This window comes from Suricata suricatta, chromosome X, assembly GCF_006229205.1.
Source record: "Suricata suricatta isolate VVHF042 chromosome X, meerkat_22Aug2017_6uvM2_HiC, whole genome shotgun sequence".
NCBI classification, from domain to species: Eukaryota; Metazoa; Chordata; class Mammalia; order Carnivora; family Herpestidae; genus Suricata; species Suricata suricatta.
Window position 1 is genome coordinate 15144943 of NC_043717.1, and position 21865 is coordinate 15166807.

The 21865-nt window shown below is 35.7% G+C and overlaps 1 protein-coding gene across 6 annotated transcripts in view; it reads right to left on the reverse strand.

Annotated features, from left to right (window-relative positions):
• The window catches only part of RPS6KA3 (ribosomal protein S6 kinase A3), a 115546-nt gene that overhangs the window by 23021 nt on the left and 70660 nt on the right, over positions 1-21865 (reverse strand). For all 6 annotated transcript variants that reach the window (XM_029929551.1, XM_029929552.1, XM_029929549.1 and 3 more), the window contains 10 exons: positions 19959-20039; positions 19096-19175; positions 18387-18493; positions 14373-14410; positions 14037-14179; positions 13791-13861; positions 3626-3714; positions 3356-3420; positions 3180-3282; positions 913-1037 (listed from right to left, as the gene is read on the reverse strand). In XM_029929551.1, the coding sequence (XP_029785411.1) occupies positions 913-1037; positions 3180-3282; positions 3356-3420; positions 3626-3714; positions 13791-13861; positions 14037-14179; positions 14373-14410; positions 18387-18493; positions 19096-19175; positions 19959-20039 (902 nt within the window). The remainder of the gene's footprint in view (positions 1-912; positions 1038-3179; positions 3283-3355; positions 3421-3625; positions 3715-13790; positions 13862-14036; positions 14180-14372; positions 14411-18386; positions 18494-19095; positions 19176-19958; positions 20040-21865) is intronic.

A 21865-nucleotide genomic window follows, 5' to 3' on the forward strand; every position in this document is an offset into this window, starting at 1 on the left:
TGAGTTCCCTCTATGATTAGGAAGATGAAATAAATTTATCTTTCCACGATACTAGGATGGGAAGAAGTAAATCTAATGGTTTATACTATTTGTCTTCCTGAAATAACATTTACTAGTCCAGTCTCCTGTTACAAACACAAAGACGTCTAGAAACCTGCTTCTGTGGCTTTTACCTCCTTCTCCAACTGTGATACACAGATGGGATAATGAGGAAGGGTACATCCTATGGTAGTACCTATAACCATTTCTTTCTAATAGTAATGTGGATTCCAAATGAACAAGGATACAAAACTTGGAAAACATAAGACTGAAGTTCATTTTTATTTCTTATACATTTCTATGGCAGAAGTTGGCAAACTATAGCCTGTTTCACTACCAGTTTTTATAAATAAACGTTTATTGGCACACAGCTGTGCTCATTCACTTAGCTACTGGTCTATGGCTGCTTTTGTGCTACAATGGCAGATGTGAGTGGCTGTGACAGAGATCATATAACCTACAAAGCCTCGAATATTTACTAACTGACCCTTTAGAAAACAAGTCTGCTGAACCCTGTTCTAAGCTACCAGGGAACCAGGAGATCCCAGTTCATCACAGCTGACCTGACAGAGTTAGAAGATGAAACAAACTAGGCCTGATAAACATTTTAAGGCACAGGAAAGGGTGGAGACAAGACGGTGATATATGTCTCAACTCTCTTAGAATTCCCCTTTTAAGTCAGACAGGTATTCAGAATTCTAGTGCATGCAATCTTTTTAAAGGCAAATGAACGAAATTTCTAAAAGTAATTTTAATGGTATAAAATTTATTTTAAGCTGCCCAGTTAAAATCAGGAGATCAAATCTAATTATTCACTCAGTGAACTCTATCTTACAACATTTCAAACTTTAAATTACTTACACATTCACTCACCTGCACAATTGAATGCACACCAACTGTCTGCATAGCTTGGCTTTCATCGTCTGAGGTGATAGCAACAAAACTAAACCCCCGAAAAAGCTGATGTGCATTAGCACTGGGTGGAATGCCAGGTGAGTCTGAAAAGAGTAATACATTACTAAGAAGGTAATATGTTGGAAAGTACTTAAGGGAAGAACCGTTGACAGTATGACCTTTCTCACTAGTTTTGGAATTTTACTTCTTAGGCACCGAGGGCTTCCAGGATAACTCAGTAAAACATCAGCCCTGTCCTGATGGCTTATTGCTATAACAGCTCTGACATCCTAGTTTCTTGATCAGTTACTGGGCTAATGTAATTCTAAATTAGCAATAATCCATAGAGTTTTCTGTAGTGATGGAAATTTTCTTTATCTGTGCTGTCCAATGCCACATGCAGCTCCTGAGCATTTGAAATGTGGTGAGTGTGACTGAGAAACAAAATCTTAAATTCAGTGCTATGGCTCCTGGTCATGCCAAGATACACGTTCATCTACAGATAATTTAGGAGAAAGGAATTTGGTCAAGTGATCTCAATATATAACATCAGAATCTGGAAATCTAAACTACAAGTTAAAAATTACTTTATTTAATATATATGTATTTAAGGATCAGAAGTAATTTCTAGGACAATCATGGTATGTAGTCCTTAAACTGTATCTTATGACATCACGTGTATTGTTATTCAAATTATTTATGTGAAAATTACTGACATTAACAAAAATAGAAAATTACTTTTGAAATATGGTTAATATTTACCATAAAAACAAGAAAATAACAAATGTACTATTCATAAACACACAATTAAGCATATTAACATTTATAATCATATAGTAAAGGCTAAGGGCAAAAATCAAATAGGCAAATCTACTTGAACATCAACTCTGTAAAGTTCTTCTTTATCATCAGCTTGATGTTCTCAGCAATAAATACTGTTTAGTGAATTTTACATCAATGTGACAGAAGACTTCTGCACATTGGGCCAAATACAATACAGAATTGCACTATTCTGAGATTTTTCCTCTATCAGGACACATTGTAATGAGAAAGCAAAGTAAAACATTACCATCTATCATCAATTCTATGCATATTACTGCTTATGTTTTTGATAAAATTTTGTTCATGTATTAATTCAAATTTCTAAGACTGTCTTATAAAAATAATAAACATCCATCAATGCTTAACAGAAATTATGAGGATACTGACTGGAAAGTTTTATAGCAAGATTTGAGTGATGTGCTCTATGGAAAATACACGCAAGCACACTTTTTATTTATATGCTTATCAGTGATAAACCTGGGTCTGGTACACCTAAATGAGGGAGTATTATAGTGCAAAACACACCCCTGTGTATATACACACACTAATAAATACAGATTACCATTTCAAAGATAATTTATTTGTAATAGTCACTGTTAATTTAATTTTAGGATAAGGTGTGACACAGGGTATGAATCATTTTCTAACATGTCTATTTTTGAGAAAGAGAAGAGCGAGTGAGAAAGAGCATGCACAAGCAGGGGAGCGGCAGAGAGAAAGGCAGACAGAGAATCCCAAGCAGTGTCCATGCTGTCAGAACAGAGCCTGACATGGGGCTGGAACTCATGAATCATGGGATTATGACCTGAGCTGAAATCAAGACTCAGAAGCTCAATTGACTCAGCTACCCAGGTGCTCCTGAATTATTTTGAAATGATCACACCTCATATAAAGTTTAAGCTATGTTTGAGATTTAATCTTGACAAGTACTTGCAGAATTGTACCTAATTGTACCTAACTGTTTTAAAGAGCAGTATCTATACTGAATAGTACTTCAAGTAAAAATAGCTACAGGTACATAAACACACAACCAAGTAACTTTTTTACATAAATAGTACCAAAATTTAAAACACAACATACTTTGCTAAATTTTTTTTTTAATTTTGAGAGAGAGAGGAAGAGAATCTTAAACAGGTTACACACTCAGCACAGAGCTTGCTGTGGGGTTCAATCTCACAACCCTAAGATCATGACTTGAGCCAAAATCAAATATTGGATGCTCAACTGACTGAGTCACCCAGGTGCCCCATAATTTGCTATAAGGTTTAACAAGGACCTTAACTGCTATAAAATGCTGTAAAGGATTTTCTAATTATCTAGTTACTATAGCAGGGGTATGGGGGGAAGGGGAGGTATGAGGACAGCATAAAGAGTTATATATCTATATATGGTCTTACATTTGGGTTTTCACATTTTCTCCTTACCTTTGGGAGTTTTTGCAGTAAACTCAGGATCAAAATAGAACGTATCTTCAGGCCTGCCAGTTGCAGGTTTAAAAGGTGGATGGATTTCTCTTCTGTACAGTTTCTAGAGAAAAAGAAGAGACTTAGATATGTGTTAATTATAAAAAAAATTCAAGCACATTTCATTCTATACTTACATTCCAGTCTATTGTTGAGAAAAATGAATGTCTCTTAATTTCCTCAACTCCATCTGGTCCTGCACCTATTAAAAATTAAATAGTTAAAAATTTTTGATTAAATGGTATTTTTATTTCAAAAAGTAATATATAGTTTATTTAGCCTTTGCTTTTAATATTTGCCCTAATAAGACATAATTCCACAGCAAGAACAAGTATCCACCTCCCCCCTGCCAAAAAATCCCAAAAACCAACAAACACAAAAAGAAGCAAATTAATTACAAATTTTACCTAATCTGTTTGCAGGATTTCGTTTGAAAAGCATTCGTAAAAGACTCTGGGCTTCAGGACTCAAAAACTGTGGCATCCCAAGTTTGGCTCTAAATAATAAATCCACATAATAACATTTTATTTTTGGAGGTATCTGTATTTTATTTTTAAAACTTTTAAACGAATCTTTTCATTTTAAGGTAAGTGTGGATTTATACTAAGTTGTAAGAAATAATACAGATAGATCCTGTGTATCCTTTACCCAGTTCTCCCCAATTTGTAATGCCTTATAAAACTAAAGTACAGTATCACAAGCAGAATAGTGACATTAATGCAATCAAGTGATCTCCTTTAGATATCTCTAGTTTTAACTGCACTCATTGTGTGTGTGTGTACATATAAGTTTAGTTCTTTGCCATTTTATTATAGGTAGAGGTTCCTGTATGCACCACCACAGTAAATACACTGAACAGTTCATCATTACCAGGATACCTCACCCTGTCCCTTTATAATTATACTGGCCTCCCTCCCTCTCCAATTCCTAACCCCTGGCAATCACAAATCTATTCTACATTTCTATAATTTTGTCATTTTAAGAATGTGACATATGTGGAACCATAAAGCATGTAACCTTTTTTCACTCAGCATAAACTTCCTGAGATTCATCCAAGTTGTTGCATGTATTAATAGATCATTCCTTCTAGTTGTTGAGTAGTATTCCATGACACGGATGGACAACAGTTCATTTATCCATTTACCTGTGGAAGGGCACCTGGACTGTGTCCAGTTTTGGGTTACTACAAATAAAGATGCTATCAGTATCTGTGTATAGGTTTTTGTGAGAACACTTAATAGAATTTTAGACCATAATCTTATAATAAACTTTTCCATTTCTCAGACTTTTGCAAAAAGCACGACTGTGAGAGTAAGATGATCTGAATCTTAGTTCTGGCACTGTTACTAAGAGCTCTGTGACCTTGCGAAAAGACAATCCCCTTGGGGCTGTCACCACTTCTTCATAAGCAAAGGGTTGACCGTTAGATCAATGGCTCTCAAACCGTAGCCTTGGAACCTTTTTGCAAAAGGAATTTAAGAAATTCACCATTTTTTTTATCTTTAATGTTCATTTATTTTTTAAAGTTATTTTTGTTTTTGCACTCTACAGCAAAGGCAATCTTATTTAAAACATTTTTTTAACATTTATTTATTTTTGAGAGACAGAGACAGTGTGATCAGGGGAGGGGCAGAGAGAGAGGGACACATAGAATCCGAAGCAGGCTCCAGGCTCTGAGCTGTCAGCACAAAGCTCAACGTGGGGCCCGAACCCACGACCTGAGACCTGCGCTGAAGTCGGATGCTCAACCGAATGACTCACACAGGCCCCCCTAATGTTCATTTATTTTTGAGAGACAAAGCGTGAGCAGGGGAAAGTCACAGAGCGGGAGACGCAGAATCTGAAGCAGGCTCCAGGCTCTGAGCTGTCAGCAGAGAGCCAGATGCGGGGTGCGAACTCATGAACCATGAGACCATGACCTGAGCTGAAGTTGGACGCTTAACAGACTGAGCCACCCAGGCACCCCCAAAACCCACTATTTAAAACTGTTAAAAGAACATGTGCTTCATATACCTATTTTTTCCCTCCCATTCCCTTTACTAGCCCCACAAGGAAGAGGAGCTGGTGGGAAAAGGGTCTGTGGAACACCTAAGAGTCTGTGGGACACAGTCTGAGAACTACCAGCCTGAATGAGCTTGAAGGTCAGTTTCAGCTCTAATATATAATTTTATTCTTTTTCCTAACCTACAAATTAAGGCAACCACTGATCCTGTAAGTATGAAAATAATAACAGAGCTGGGGAATGGCTTAGCAGAGAAATTTCTACTTCATAAATAGATCCATTTATTATTCAGTGAGTTGTTATTGAGCTATTATGTGCCAGATATTGCTTAGTGCTGAGGAAACAGAGATAAAGATAGGCCCCCACAGTCAGTGAGGAAGACAAAGACACCTAACCCTAGTATGTTAAGAGACAAATTCAGAAGGACATATGGAAAGACTGCTAAGGGAACAGCAGGGCATATCTAATTTAACATGAGAGACTGTGAAAGGCCTTAAAGGCAATTTAAAGGTTGAGAATTTATTCATTTGGCCAGTGTTCCCCTAACATTTTACTAAGTAACATTAATCTCTCTAGATGCTCAGCAACAATAAAAATATTTCATGATCTAATGAATTTGTGGAATGCTATCTATTATACTCCCTGTTGGACACATAGAATAAAATACATTGTATATGAAAGGCTGAAAAATCTAAAATAAGGAAATCATTATTTTTCTAAATATTTGTTTCCAGTACCTCTTTTTCAGAAAATACCTATTCATTTCTTGCAGAATTAGAGTTTTACCAAATAAATCTGGGAAAATACTGCCATTTTAGGTAACAGGGATATAGCAGAGGTCTTTTTTTTAATTAAAAATTATTTTAAGTTTATTTCTGAGAAACAGAGAGCGAGAGTGAGCAAGCATGAGCGATTGAGCGAGCACGAGCAGGGGAGAGGCAGAGAGAGAGAGGGAGACACCAGAATCCGAAGCAGACTCCAGGCTATGAGCTGTCAGCACAGAGACTGACGTGGGGTCGAACTCATAAACTGCGAGATCAAGACCTGAACCTAAGTCTGACGTCCAACCGAATGAGTCACCCAATCACCCTGCAGAGGTCTTTTAAGTTTATTTATTTATTTTGAGAGAGGGAGCGCAAGCCAGGGAGAGGAGCAGAGAGAAAGGGAGAGAGAGAATCCCTGGCAGGCTCTGTGCTGTCAGCTTGAATGGCTTCAACCCAAGAACCATGAGATCGTTGACCCGAGCTGAAACCGAGTGGGACACTTAACCAACTGAGCCACCCAGGTGCCCTTGCAGAGGTCTTTAAACAGTGGACTAATGTGACCAAATTTATTTTCAAGATGGTAACTACAAGGGCAGTATAGAACGATCTGGAGTAGGAAGCCGTGGTAGGTTGTAGGCATTCTACTTAGGAGCTTGACCCAAATGTGTAGGTAAGGGACCACCATAGTCCAAGAACTGTCAGCAGTGCAATGCAAAGGAAAAGCTGGGACACTGAAATATTTCTGAGAGCAAATTTGGTGAATACTTGTATGTACAAGAGAAGGGAAGAAATCAAGAATGATTTCCAGATGTCTAGCTTGGGAACTGAAAATACAACAAGAAGAAAAGAACACCAAACAGATAAATTTAGTCATGTTTTTTCATGTTTTGGGAGAGCCATGCAGGTGAGTAAATACAAATACAAGTCTGACGTCTGGTTAAGAAAGAGTAATTTTGAGAGTAATTAAATGCTGAGAGTAGTTATAGAAAAGACTGAGGTCAGCCAGGAAAATGAGCACAGAAGGGAAGAAAAGCCTATCAAAGATGAAACCCTAAGAAACAAAAACATTTAAACAGTGCTCAAGAAAAGGACAATCTGGGCATTAAAAATAATGAATGCAATTATTTTTAAATGCTGAATCACCCTGATTATTAAATCCCAGGCATTCACTATAGCAAAATAAGAAAAAGTCAAAGAAAGATAAAACTCAGCTCACTGGACACCATCCCCACTGGAGGTAAACAGGGCTCTGACAACTGGAAATAATTAAGAAAACAATCACTTATTCTGCCTTTCTTGTTTGAAGCTTATTTCAAGGTATTTCAACAGCCCTAGTTGATGAGAGAAGTTTACTGTTTTGGAAAATATCACCTAATAAATGAAGAAGGAATAAAAGTAATAGAAAATCACGATTTTTGAATCCCTAATAAAATAGTTGTTCCAAGTAATGATTACCAACAGTTGAAACCACTAGATGAAAGCCTGCCACGGAACTTTGCAATAGAGGGATCAGCTGTAATCATGGGAACTCATCACTTAAAGTTGGGCAACCAGGTGTTGTAAGCCTTCCGATGTGATGCAACAGAAAGCAGCATGAGCTATGAAATAATCTTGCCAAAAAAAGTTTAACCAGAAATGCAATAAAGGAACAAGTTAAACAATATTACAAGGAGAAAAAACAATTTCAATACTCCCAGGAAAAACTAATTGTTGTGTAACTATGTTAACAAGAGAGCCACAAAAACTGGCTTTAAATTCATTCAACTGAGCAAAACCGACTTGCCCAGGTGAACGGTTTCCCCCCAATCAACCAATCAGTAACTGCTCTTCATCTGTGAAATTCAGCCAGCTAAGAATGGGCTGACTCCAACAACCACACCTGAGTGCAAACGGATCTACAGCAGTCCCACCCAAGTAACCACTCTTACAGACGATGTTGACACATTTAATGGCCCTGAAAGTCTGCCAATTCTTTACCTCCACCCTTCCCCAAACCCTCTGTAAGAACACTGGTCTGCGCCACTTAGATACTCTATTAGATCAAAATCACTCTCCCTTACTAGAGTAAGCAACAGGATCAGCTTTATGCTTTTTGTTTGTTTTTTTTTAACATTTTTTTAATGTTTTATTTATGTTTGATACAGGGAGAGACAGAGCATGAGACGGGAAGGGGCAGAGAGAGAAGGAGACATAGAACCGGAAGCAGGCTCCAGGCTCTCAGCTAGCTGTCAGCACAGAGCCTGACGCGGGGCTCGAACCCATGAACGTGAGATCTGACCTGAGCCGAAGCTGGAGGCTTAACCAACTGAGCCACCCAGGCGCCCCTATGCTTTTTGTTTCATATACTGAGAGGCTGTCTTCTGACAAGATAAACTCAAAGAGGAATTCTATAAAACTGTGTTGGTTTCTTCTACAAGTAAAAGGTAGGGAAAAAACAGGGGTAGAATGTTGTAGAAGAATGGAAGCCTAAGAAATACAACCATATGAAATGATCAAATGTGATTTGGGGCTGTAAAGACAAAGTTCTGGAGAAAATCTGAAAATCCAGGTTAAGAATTCATATTAGTGCATACCTTAGCAATGTTTTGTTAGGTATGGTTATGAAAAAAAAATCCTCACTTTTTAGCAATGCAAACTTAAAGCAGTTGACAAACGATATGTTATGGAATGCTTAAAATATTTCACTGAAGAAGAGAAAGAAAAAAGGAATAGATGAAGCAAATGTAGCAAAATCTTGATGACTGTTGAATGTGGGTGGCTGTATATGTGTGTTCACTGTATTAATTCTATTTTTGCAAGTTACATTAGACAATTTTCAAAGTTAAGGAGAGAAAAGCAGGCAGAGAAGGAATGGTCAAGCAAGAGATCCAAAGAGGAACATTTTTTTTTTTTGAAAAGAGGAACAAAAGGGAGGTAGGAGAAGCAGATGAGAGTAGGAAAACCTAAAAGTGGAGAAAGGTGCCAGTAGTGTCAAATTCTCCTCAGAGAGACCTTTCTTAACTGCCTCACCTAAACTGGCTCCTGCCCCTGCCCCTTCCCTCACACTTAAAGAACATTCTGGTTTATTATCCCTATTGCTATTACTATCTGAAATAAATATATTTAACTATTAATTCCTTGTCTCCCCAACTAGAATGCAAACTCTGTGAGACCAGAGAAGATCTTGTCAGTCTTGTTAACACTGCATCCTAAGTATATGTAGCAAGACCTCAATAATCTGTTGAATGAGTTGTGTGAACAAATGGTTACAGAGAGTTGCCTTTCTAACAATCTGTCACTGATTTAAGCAACCAGATCACTGGTGACCATAATAAGACGAGGTGCAAAAGAGTGGTGGAAATGAATGACAAACAGGCTGTGGAATAAAAGCAGACAAAAAAATGGTAACAGAAAGGACAAACTACTCTTTAAAAAGGTTCTGTGTTGAAAGGATGCAGGAAGATGGTGCAAAAATATAAAAGGAAGGCCAGGTCAAAAAAAAGGGTTGATTTTTCCCAACACTAGAGTGTGTTTGTCAGCTGAGAGGAAGGGGCCAGAATAGATCGGGGGGATGAAGTCTTAGTGAACACTCATTTATATAGCAAATATTTTTTTTACCTTTTTTACTGTGAATAACAAAGTGTAAAACAACAAACAAACAAACCCTGCACAACCCCAACACCAAAGTATACAGTTCAATGATCTACCACAAAGTGAATAGTCATCTGGCCAAAAAATATAACATTGCCAGAACCCAACATAACCACTTTTCTTATTTTGCCTTGGCTGTTGCCATCTAAATACGAACCTTAAAAACTGTAGTTTGTCTGCTTTTAAAACTTTATATATAGAATCATATAGTATTTATATTTTTTGTGTCTGAACTGTCATTGCTCAAGTTTCTTGTGCGACTGACCCAAGTTGTTGCATATAAATATGATTTGTTAATTTTCTGCACCCCTAGGCCAAAGACCTGTTTTGGTATGGCTTTTGGGCTAAGAATGGTTTTTACATTTTTAAAAAAGGTTTATTTATTTTTGAGAGAGATAAAGAGACACAGTGCAAGCAGGGGAGGGGCAGAGAGAGAGGGACACACAGAATCTGAAGCAGGCTCCAGGTTCTGAGCTATCAGCACAGAGCCTGACGTGGGGCTTAAACTCACAAACCGTGAGATCATGATTTGAGTCAAAGTCAGTCACTTAATCAACTGAGTCACCTGTGCACCACTTTCCATTTTTAAAGTGTTGGAAACAAACAACAAACAGTAAGAATATATGACACTATATGTGGCGTGTAAAACTAAAATATTTACAGATAGTTTGTTTACAACCTCTGCTGTATTCCACTGTATGAATATATCATAATTTATTAATCCATTCTACTGCTAAATGTCCAGTTTCTGCTTTTTGGCTATTACAAATAATGCTGCTATGAACATCTTTGTACTAGTTTCTTGACGCGCAAGTACCTCGAGGCATGTAAATTGAGTGCACCCCCAGGGATGGTATTATTGGATGAGGGTATACATACATTTGGCTTTAGAAGATAATGCCAAAAACTGCTCTCCAAGTGGGGTTACGAGTATTTATATTCCTTCCAACTATGGATCAAAGTTGCCACTGCTCCACACCCTGTTAGCACTTTATATTGTCAGCCTTTTACTGTTAGCCACTTGTGTGGGTATGCAGGTGTAGCTCACTGTGGTTGTAATCTTCATTTTTTTCTGATTAATGATGGTGAACAACTTTTTATAAGTATATTTGTCAGTGAATATCCTCTTTTGAAGTCCTTACATCTCCTACCCATGTTTATACTGGGCTGTCTTTTCCTTATTGATTGACTGGAGTTCTTCATATATTCTGGATATAAGCCCTCTGTTGGTTATGTGTCTCAAATGTCTTTTACTCTCTAGATGGTGTCGATGTGAAGTTATCGGTTTTAATGTAATAATAATTCATCAATTTTTTTAATGTTTTATTTTTGAGAGAGAAAGAGACAGTGTGAGCAGAGGAGGGTCAGAGAGAGAGGGAGACACAGAATCCAAAGACAGGCTCCAGGCTCTGAGCTAGCTGTCAGCACAGAGCCCAACACGGGGCTCAAACCCACGAACTGTGAGATCATGACCTGAGCTGAAGTCGGACGCTTAACTGACTGTGCCACCCAGGCGTCCCTCAGTTTTTTCCTTTACAGCTAGTGTTTTTTTGTGTTCAAAGACTAGTTTTCCAACCTAAGATCATGAAGATACCCTCCTATACTCTTCTGAATCTTTTCTGCCTTTTTACACATATATGTAAAATATATGTATATTTGTGTGCTCACTTTGGCAGCACATATACCAAAATAAATATATATTTATAATATTGTTGGAACTGATTTTTGTATGTGGTGTGAAGTGGGGATTTAAAACAATCTTTTTCTATATGAATACCAATTTTTCTACCATGGTTTATTTAAAAAGTGTTTTGTTGGGGTGCCTGGGTGGCTCAGTCAGTTGAGCGTCCGGCTTCGGCTCAGGTCATGATCTCGCAGTTGTGGGTTTGAGCCCCACTTCAGGTTCTGTGCTGACAGCTCAAAGCCTAGAGCCTGTCTTCGGATACTGTGTCTCCCTCTTTCTCTGACCCTCCCCTGCTCATGCCATCTCTCTCTCTCTCTCTCTCTCTCTTAAAAATAAATAAAACATTAAAAAAAATTTAAAAGGCTGTTCTTTCCCTACAATTTCAAATGGTCAAAAATTGTGTCTATATATGTATAGGTCTGTCATCTGGCTCTCTATTTTATTGTAAAGTCTATTTTTTATACTTCTTTCAATGACATATTATCCTAATTACATTTATAGTAAGACTGGATACTTGGTAATGCAATTCTTCCTATCTTGATCTCTTTGGGGGTGTTTCAGCTTTTCTTGATCCTTTGTATAATGTGTTATCATATTAGAATCAGTTTATCAAGTTTCAAACAAAAAACTTCTTAAAATTTAAATATGATTTGCATTGAAGCTATAGTTATGCTTTCCAATATGGTAGCCACTGGCAGCAACAAAGAGCCACCAAGGATTGAAATACGTTCAGCCCAAATTATAAGCGTAAAATGCACACTGAATTTCAAGTAAGTATGAAAAAATAATCTTTCTTATCTCATTAATCATTATTTTGAATTTTTTCCTTTATTTATTTTTTAGAAAGAGTGTGAGCAAGGGAGGGGCAGAGAGAGAGGGAGACACAGAATCTGAGGCAGGTTCAAAGCTCTGAGCTGTCAGCACAGAGCCCCACACAGAGCTCAAACCCACAAACCACGGGATCATGACCTCAGCCAAAGTCGGATGCTCAATTGACTGAGCCACCCTGGGGACCTCCATCAATAATTTTTTTAACGTTGGTTACATGTTGAAATGATAATATCTTGGATATATTGAGTTAAATAAAATATATTATAATTAATTTTACTTTTTAAAAAAACTTTTTGAATGTTGCCACTAAAACATTTACAATTATGTATGTAGCTCACACTACATTTCTATTGGATGATGCTGATCTATACAAACCACATGTTTACAACACTAGACCTCTCATAATGTGAATAGAGTACAACTTTCTAAGTTATTTTGGTCTTTTAAATTCTCTTTTCTTATATACTTTTTTGGTAATCTTTATTTATTTTAGAGAGAGAGAGAGAAAGTGCGAGCTGGGGAGGAACAGAGAGAGAGGGAGACACAGAATCCAAGGCAGGCTCCAGGCTCTGAGCTGTCAGCACAAAGCCTAAGGCGGGGCTTGAACTCACGAGTGGAGAGATCATGACATGAGCCAAAGTCGCACACCAAACTGACTGAGCCACTCAGGCACCCCTTTTAAAATTAAAATTTCTTTAAAATAAAATTTTCTAGTTTTCTGCAGAGAGTTCTTGCATAACTTTTGCTAGATCTGTCCCTAGGTATTTGAGATTTTTAAAATGCTACTGTAAACACTATCTTTTTAAAAAAATTCATTTTCTGTTGTTACTATACAGATATGAAATAGATTTTATTTATTGATCTTTTATCCAGTAACTTTGCTAAACTCTTAGTAATTCAAGAATGTATATAGTTTTTGGATTTTCTATGGACACAATCATGTTATCTAAATAATGACAGTTTTATGTCTTCTTTTGAAACCTTTTTAAAAAATGTTTATTTTTATTTTTGAGAGACAGACAGAGTGTGAGCAGGGGAGGGGCAGAGAGAGAGGAGACACAGAATCCGAAGCAGGCTCCAGGCTCTGGGCTATCAGCAGAGAGCCCGACGCAGGGCTCGAACTCATGAACTGCGAGATTATGACCTGAGCTGAAGTTGGCTGCTTAACTAACTGAGCCACCCAGGCGCCCCTTCTTTTTGAATATTAAACCTTATTTCTTTTACTTGCCTCACTGTACTTGTTAGTACCTCCAGGACAATGTGAACAGAAATGGAATGATGGATGTCCTTGTCATTCGAAATCTCAAAGGTAAAGCTTCCAGTATTTTGGCATTAATATGAGGATTATATGAGTATGCCTTTGCAGGGTGTGCCCAGAGACCCGGGCCCCTGCTGTTTCTGCTTGAGGCAGGGGTCTTGTCTCTGGCGATATTTCGTGGGGGGAGGGGCATGAGTAAAGGCCACAGACTCCAACATGTGTGTAGCAAAAAAAAAAAAAAAAGTACTCTAAATCTATGGGGCTTGTTCATATTTGAAACATCATTATCAATGGATCTCCTAGTTATTTCTTACAGTATAGCCAACCCTCTAAAATTTTACTTTTTAGTTTGAAGCATTTATTTTTAAATCTCATCAAAACATATCCACTAAGGAGTACTTACTTAAGAATCATAGTCATTGTTTCTTTTCGATCTTTTCCTTGGAAAGGTAGTGTACCAGTGAGCATTTCAAACTACAGAAAGGCAACATCATTAGAGGTATTAGTAAGTATAAAATCTCAAGGCCAGAAAGTAAAAAAAGCATCATCATAATTACAACGAAATCTTGTAAAATTGCTGTATAACAAAACAAATGATTTATAGTTCTACTATATTTATTACTGAGCTCAAAGATACCCCAAACCTTACCATTAACACACCAAAAGACCACCAGTCTGCACTCTGAGTATGACCTCGACGATTAACTACTTCTGGAGCCATGTATTCCACAGTTCCACAGAAAGAGTACGCCTTCTTCTCATGGTCAATAGACTCTTTACTTAGGCCAAAATCTGCCAAGATAAATATTGAATTCATAAGTATCCTACAATAATTTCCCCACTTAAAATTTAAACTTTGAGTATCAATATTTATTTTAATTATTACAAAATTCTAATCCAACTTTTCAAGACAATGTGTTACTCAACATTTGTACCATGATCGACTTAAAAGAGGGGAATATTTTAATAAAATTAGGATTTTTACCTGTTAACTTTATGTGACCTTCTTCATCAAGAAGTATGCTGAAAGAAAACAAAGTCAGAAAATCTTTTCAAACCACTAGATAGAGATTTATGGACACTAGAATGGAAATTACTATGTTAAACACTAGATGACCACATTTATTTTAAAATATTTAGACTGTGAATAAGGCAAAGATAAAAACAGAGAAATATTTTTTAGATGCACATATGTAACAAATTCCAAAGGCAAAGTCTTATATATGTATATTAAGGGCTCTTAAAAACTAACAGAAAAAGAATCAAAACCTATATATTCTTTCCAACTTCTAGTTGCTCTTTTTTTTGTTTATATTTGAAAGAGAGAAAGAGAGAGAGAGACTGAGTGCAAGCAGAGAAGGGGCAGAGAGAAAGAGGGAGACACAGAATCTGAAGCAGGCTCTAGGCTCTGAGCTGTCAGCACAGAGCCTGACACGGGGCTTGAACTCACTAACTGCGAGATCATGACCTGAGTGGAAGTCACATACTTAACCGACTGAGTCATCAGTCTAACTTGCTCTTTCTAATTGGTCTTTCTAATGCCGTTCTGCAGAGGTAGCCGAGTGCTTGCACAATAGACAGAGGACCCAGATGTTTGAGTCAACTGCATTAAAGCTTGGTAATTTTCTTGGTAATCATTTTCTTGGTAATTTTTTAGGCATCTGACTCAGTCACTCTTTCCTAGCTTTTCCATCCAATCCTCTTCTTTTTTTAAAATTAAACTTTATTTTTAAAAGTTTATTTATTTTGAGAGAGAGGGAAAAAAAGTACAAGTAGGGGGAGGGGCAGAGAGAGAATCCCAAGAAATCTCTGCAGCATAAAGCCCAATGTGTGGCTCGAACCCACAAACCGGGACATTGTGACCTGAGCCGAAGTCAGATGCTTAATTGACTGAGCCACCCAAGTGTCCCCCTCCAATCCTCTTCTTAACACACTTCCTTACACTCCTTGTTTTTCACTGACTTATCCCTTCACTATATACATTCTCCAGTGTTTTCTCTTTTTCTCAGTAAACTGTGAGCTCCTAGAGGGTTTTACCTTATTCATCTTGTAGCTCAGTGCCTGGTAGAACAGAGACAAATAAGAAATGTATGTTGAATGCATGGGGCCAGTCTACAATGGGCCAATGACGCATACCAAATAGTTTGGGTTTCTTATCAAGTGCATTATCATAAAAGGTTTATATGTGTGGAGGGCAAAGATAATCAGATCTTCATTTTTATAAAACAATTTAGAAGGAAAAATAAAGGGTATTTGGTGATCTTTAGATATCAACTGTCATAAAGAAGGACATATAGAGAAGACACTTAGGTTTTTGGCTTTAACAGATACTTGAGTGGAGAGTAATGTTATTAATTAAGGAGCTATACGAAGGGGAAAGTACTAAGTTGTAAGCAATAATTTTATTTCTAGATACATATTTTAGTATACTGACTTGAAAGTCCAAGTAATACACTGCTTTACTTATAGTCAAAGCTATTCCATAACATAGGCATTTCCTTACTTTTAATTCTAACTAAAAAAATGTAAAAGCCAAATTTTGCTATAATTTTACTATGTCAAAAACACTACTAATGCTCCTATGTCATTAATTGAATTATGATTATAATAAACTATACCACTGAGGGTAATTCAGTAGGGACATAGTTTTCATGTCTCTTTCATAAGGGATTTAATATGAAAAAAATAAAAATCTTGATCAATGCTCGTTACAAAGCAGACCAACCATTTAAGGAATATAAAGGGAATTATTAGGTATGGTGGAAATCATCCTTCCTTCTGTCTAATACGTAGAAGACAATTCTAAAAACAAGCTTCAAGTCATTCTTAGTAATTTTGAGGAAAAAAGAAAACATGTCTAAAAGAACATTATTTATGCCTTCTACAGCAAATGCATTCCCTTAAGAAAACCATGCCCATCCTTTATCTTTGAAAGAAAAAGCCAACTATATTAAATAGGGAAAGTTCTCTTTCAACTAATAATAATCATTTTTAGCCACATTTATTATAATAGAGTTTTGGTTTAAATAGAATTTGGAAAATCCCTTACAGTGCATAAAAAAATTAGACAAAAAACTGAAATTTCTTCCAAGTTCTATATGATGGTATATACTTGGATTATTTAACAACTAAATGTTATTTCAATTAAAATCATCATCTAGACATCTATGTGAAAGATCTCACTTCTTACCTACATTTGCTCTTATTCAACCCATAAGAAGGGCCAATGCTCTATACATAATTTTATGACCAATGCTAATCCAATGGTCTATAATATATACATTCAATTAAACAATATAAAACACGGGGTGCCTGGGTGGCTCAGTCCGTTAAGCACCTGACGCCAGCTCATCATGATCTCACAGTTTGTGGGTTCAAGCCCTGCAACAGGCTCTGTGCTGACAGCTCAGAGCTTGGAGCCTGCTTTAGATTCTGTGTCTCCCTCTCTCTCTGCCCCTCCATGGCTTGTGCTCTGTCTCTGTCTCTCAACAATAAATAAATGTTAAAAAATTTTTTAAAGGATATAAAACCCTAACACATACTTTTATTACAAAGTTTAATCTTATGTTTATAGTATTTTTTTTCTTCGAAGGACTATATACTTGAATATTTATTCTCACCAGAAATATTTCATGTGATGATAATTAGCATGTGTAAAATGATGTGAAAAGCTCAGTAATTATCTGAAGAATAATAATGGAACCATATGAAACTAATCCAAAACCAAAATATATGAAAAACAAAGGTAAAATGTGAAACTATAACAATTTCTAAATGATCACGTAATAGGATTCCAAAGAAGCATTTCCTGTTTCCTGTTGTAATATATAATTTAAATACTGTATGTAACATTTTAATGTAAGTAATTTCTAAATTCTTGATAAAGATGATGGTTGTACAACTCTGAATCTACTAAAAACCACTGAACCATACATTTTAAATGGATGTCTTGTATGGTAAGTGAATTAAATCTCTTTAAAAAACTAAGACTCTTATTTATATGCTTTAAAAAACTTTCTTACTCAAAGTAGTAGATAGTAAACACCAACTAATTAAAACACAGACGTGTGTATAATTTAATATTAGCTTCTTGATAGTTGCTACTACAGAAACAATGAGAAAGTTGCTCAACTCACACTTAAAATTTGAAATTATGTGGGGAAGACAATTTTCAATACAAAGTATTTAGAAGAAAGCATTAGTTCTATGCCATCCTTCATACCAAAAAAATTTCCAGATGGAGTTAAAAGAAACCATAAAAATAGAAGAAAAGTATGATTATGGGATTGGAAAAGGCTTTCTAAGAATAAAAAAATCATGGAAGAGATCACAAAAGATTGGTTGATCTGAGAAAAAAATGCTTGTGTAAGTAAAAATATAAAGTTAAAATGAAAAAGCAAACAAGAAAAATCTATTTGCAATATACATCAAATGGTTAAATTCTTTTACAAATCAATAGAAAAAACAATATTCCAAAAGATAAATGAATGAAGGCCATGAACAGAATAATCACACAAAAATACAAACAGCCAGGGGCACCTGGGTGGCTCAGTCCATTAAGCATGTGACTCTTGGTTTAGGCTCAGGTCATAATCTGACAGTTTGTGAGTTCAAACTCTGTATTGGGCTCTGTGCTGACAACATGGAGCCTGCTTAGGATTTCTCTCTCCCTCTCTCTCTGCCTCTACCTGGCTTGCTGTCTCTCACTCTCTCTCAATAAATAAATAAATAAACATTAAAAAATACAAATGGCCAACAGACATATGAACATGGATTTCAACTTCATTAAAAATAAAAAACGCAAATGAAGCAAGATAATAATAACAGAGATTATGATTGACAGATTTTTAGAAGTATGAAAATATATAGTGTGAGCAGAAAGTGAAGCACAGGTGCTCTAGCACAATTCTCATGGTAGTTCTATAAGGTAATTTTATTTTTTATTATGTCCTAAATAATTACATTACATTGTATTCAATTTAGTAGCAGAATTCCTTACTTTTCCGGTTTTAAGTCTCTATAGATTATTCCCAGGCTATGTAGATGGTCTAAAGCAAGTGCAAGTTCGGCCAAGTAGAATTTGACATCTTCTTCTGTGAACATCACCTAAAATAAAATAAATTTTTTGTCTTTATTTTCTTTCTGTATCTGTAGTTTTTATTTAAAATTCCATCCCAGAGATTAAATATTCAAAAATTATAAATATGCTTATCACATGTAGTTTTATCTAAAATTTATTTATGAAAAGAATTTGCAAAAATGATTGAATCAGTTAGCTAATCACTTTCTAAATTCTAAATGTGCACTGTCGGAGAAACAATTTTACATTTTATTAATTAACAACTATAGTCAGATTCTGACACTGTTGTCCCACCACAGTAACATCTTAGTAATGTGTAAAAATATAGTAATTTTTTAAATATATGCTGAATTTCCACTACTAATTTTTTAAGGATATCTTGATATATTATTGCTTCAGAAAAACTATAAAAGAAGCAGGACAAAAGACAAAGAATTTATTAATTTAAAGTCCTACTTTCAGAACAACTTCAAAAGGTAGGAAAAGAACTCTTTTTGGCTCTAAGTCCTTAATAAAAGAATCTTGTGCCACTAGAGAATATACAATAAACACAATATTGAACTATAACAAAGGTTTAGTTAAAACAGCATGAATATAGATAGATTAAAAATAGAGATTAATTATATACCTCTTTGGATAAGCGTGTAAACAAATCTCCTCCCCTGAGAAAATCCAAAATAAGATACAACTTCCCTTCAGTTTGAAAAGCTGAATGAAGAAATGAAAATTTGTTTAATCTACCAGTTTTTTTTTGGCTTACATAAGGTCAACTCATTCACAAATGAATATCATTTTCAAGCCAATTAATGATTATATCATACATGTAAAGAGATTTTTATTTAGAGGATAACCAATGATTTTCTTAGTTTCCATGTGGAAATGTTAAATGTAGTGCTTCTTATTATGGAACCACTAGAACATTTGTTACATTTTCTTTAGGCAATAGCCTTTCAGGTATATAGTATTAAAACATGTGATGAACAAGAAAAATTCTAAACATGGTTACTTTATCATGAACCAAAATAAAGAAACCATGTCACTTAAGTGCAGGAAAAATGTGGGGTGGTTAGCTTTAATTACACATAATAAGAATCATCACTTTAACCACTGAGAAAAAGCACATATACCTTTGGGAAAAAGAAAGGTGATAAAAGCTTCAGGATGTTGACATTAGGGATCTTTCTTCCTTTTAAGAGACGCTGGGTTGGGCTAACACATATGGACTATAAATGCTCATATACTGTTATTAATTATTATAATAAAAACAATGATTATTATTACCCAATTCTATGGCTACCACTCAAAACCATAAGTAACATGCAATAAAAGCTTCTAAAGTTTAAGAAGTAATGGCTTAATTTCCATGACTTTATTTATCTATTAAATACATATAAAGATACACAAGTAAATATATACATTAATATAACTGAATGCACTTCAGGGAGTGGGGATCAGGTGGAGGAATGAGGTTGCAGGTGGTTCATAACTTACCATAATGCAACTTGACAATAAAAGGATGATTAACTTCTACCAAGATATCACGCTCCATTTTTGTCCGAACACGGTCTCGAACTACAAAATATTGTACAAATGGCTATATTACAATAGCTTTCAGAGACAATCCTTAAAACAAAATCTCTTTGGGGCCAATTTAAATAAAGTTTTGCTAAAATGTGAATCCACATCTTTATACATACCAATAAAGCTATTTATACATATAAATAAAACTATCACTCTTGAATTTTCAAAATTAATATATTTTTTACTAAATTATACAACCAGAAGAAATTGTTCATATTGAAAAATCTATGCTTTAAGTTAAAAACATACAGATAACATATCAGATGTTGGCTTTAAGATCAAATTTACAAGTATTTTAATGAAAGTTATGAAAAATGGCCAAAAAAGATTAACTTTCTAGAAACAAGGCATCCCAATGAAATACTAAAACATACACACAAAAATGGAATAGGTTTCTCTACCCTACCAACCCTATCAACTCAACAAGCATTCATTAAGCATCTATAAAATGTGGCCGACATGGTGAAGGATGGATATACCCAAAAAGGTCTATTTTGAGGAAAGGAAGAGAAGGAGAGGGAGAAGAAATAATGTGTTGCAGCTGAACGAGCAAAGGCTTTCTGGAGTTAAAAAAATTTTTGGATTTAGAACAAGTTACCTAGTTAAATTCTCGGAATATCAGTTACCTCTCATGCATAAAATGGGGATAACACCACTGGACCTTTGAGGGCCATGTGACTATTTGAGATAAGGTTTGTATATCCCAGAGCCTAGTACATAGGAGATATTCAATTAAAGGGTAGCTGTCACACCCTTAAAGGGATAAAATGACTTACTAACAGGAATAAGTAGTACAGAAATTCAGAGAGGGAAAGATGAGTTATACTTGCATGGGAAAACTAGAGGGAAGAGGTGGAGTTAGGAACTTTTATAGTGGAAGTTAGATGGCTGGGAAGGATCAGGCCTAAAGAAGAAAAGTCCAGGTATGGAGTACCAGCACAAGCGAGACCATGGAGGCAAGCATGAAGAACAGAAAGGAACCAAATCGGTGTGGAAATTGGGGAGGTTAAATGGGGAGGACCCAGATTCTTGATAATTTGGAATGGCAAGATAAATTTATGTTTGATCCTATAGGCAAAGCTCTCTTCTACCAACCAAACATTTCCTAAGCAAATTCTTTGTGTCAGGCACTATGAGACACAAATACAAATAAAACCATCTTCAAGAAGCTCATAATCCGGTGGGAATGACAGAAGAGCAAAATAAACAAAAACAAAAACAAAACAAAACACCAAAACAATGCATTCTGATAAGTATTCTGTGTTGGTCGCTCAATGGATTTGAGAGGTGAAAATGATCATTCATTAAAATTTTAATTTTTTTCTGTTGCATAATAAGTATAAATCATAAACTACTTGTCCTTTTCAGGCCAGAATGACTGAATGGTTGTCTCAGAGATTAAGCAGAAAGAAAGGGGAAGAGAATCTTTTGTGGGGGGAGGGAAGAGACAGAGAGAAAGAGGAGTTGAATTTTTTTTCAACTTAAAGTAACTGCATATATTTAAAACACAGAAATAAGACCCCTGGAAAAAATAAATAAAGATGCTAAAACAAAACCCTATGTTTCCCATTCTACCAGTTTTCCACTTCCAACTGGGAGATTTTGGTGCCAGTGACTGGAAATGACAGGTATAGAAACCAATTGCTCTTGATACCTATAAGGTTTGTCTTTTAAATGACTTGTCCAGCTGGTGTATCGAATTCAGTATCAATCTCTGATTTCATTATCTTGTCCTATTACAACAATTCTGGTTTCTTCTATTATTTATGTGAATGAGGTGCATCACCTAGGACTGCTGATCATTCTCCTCCAGTCTA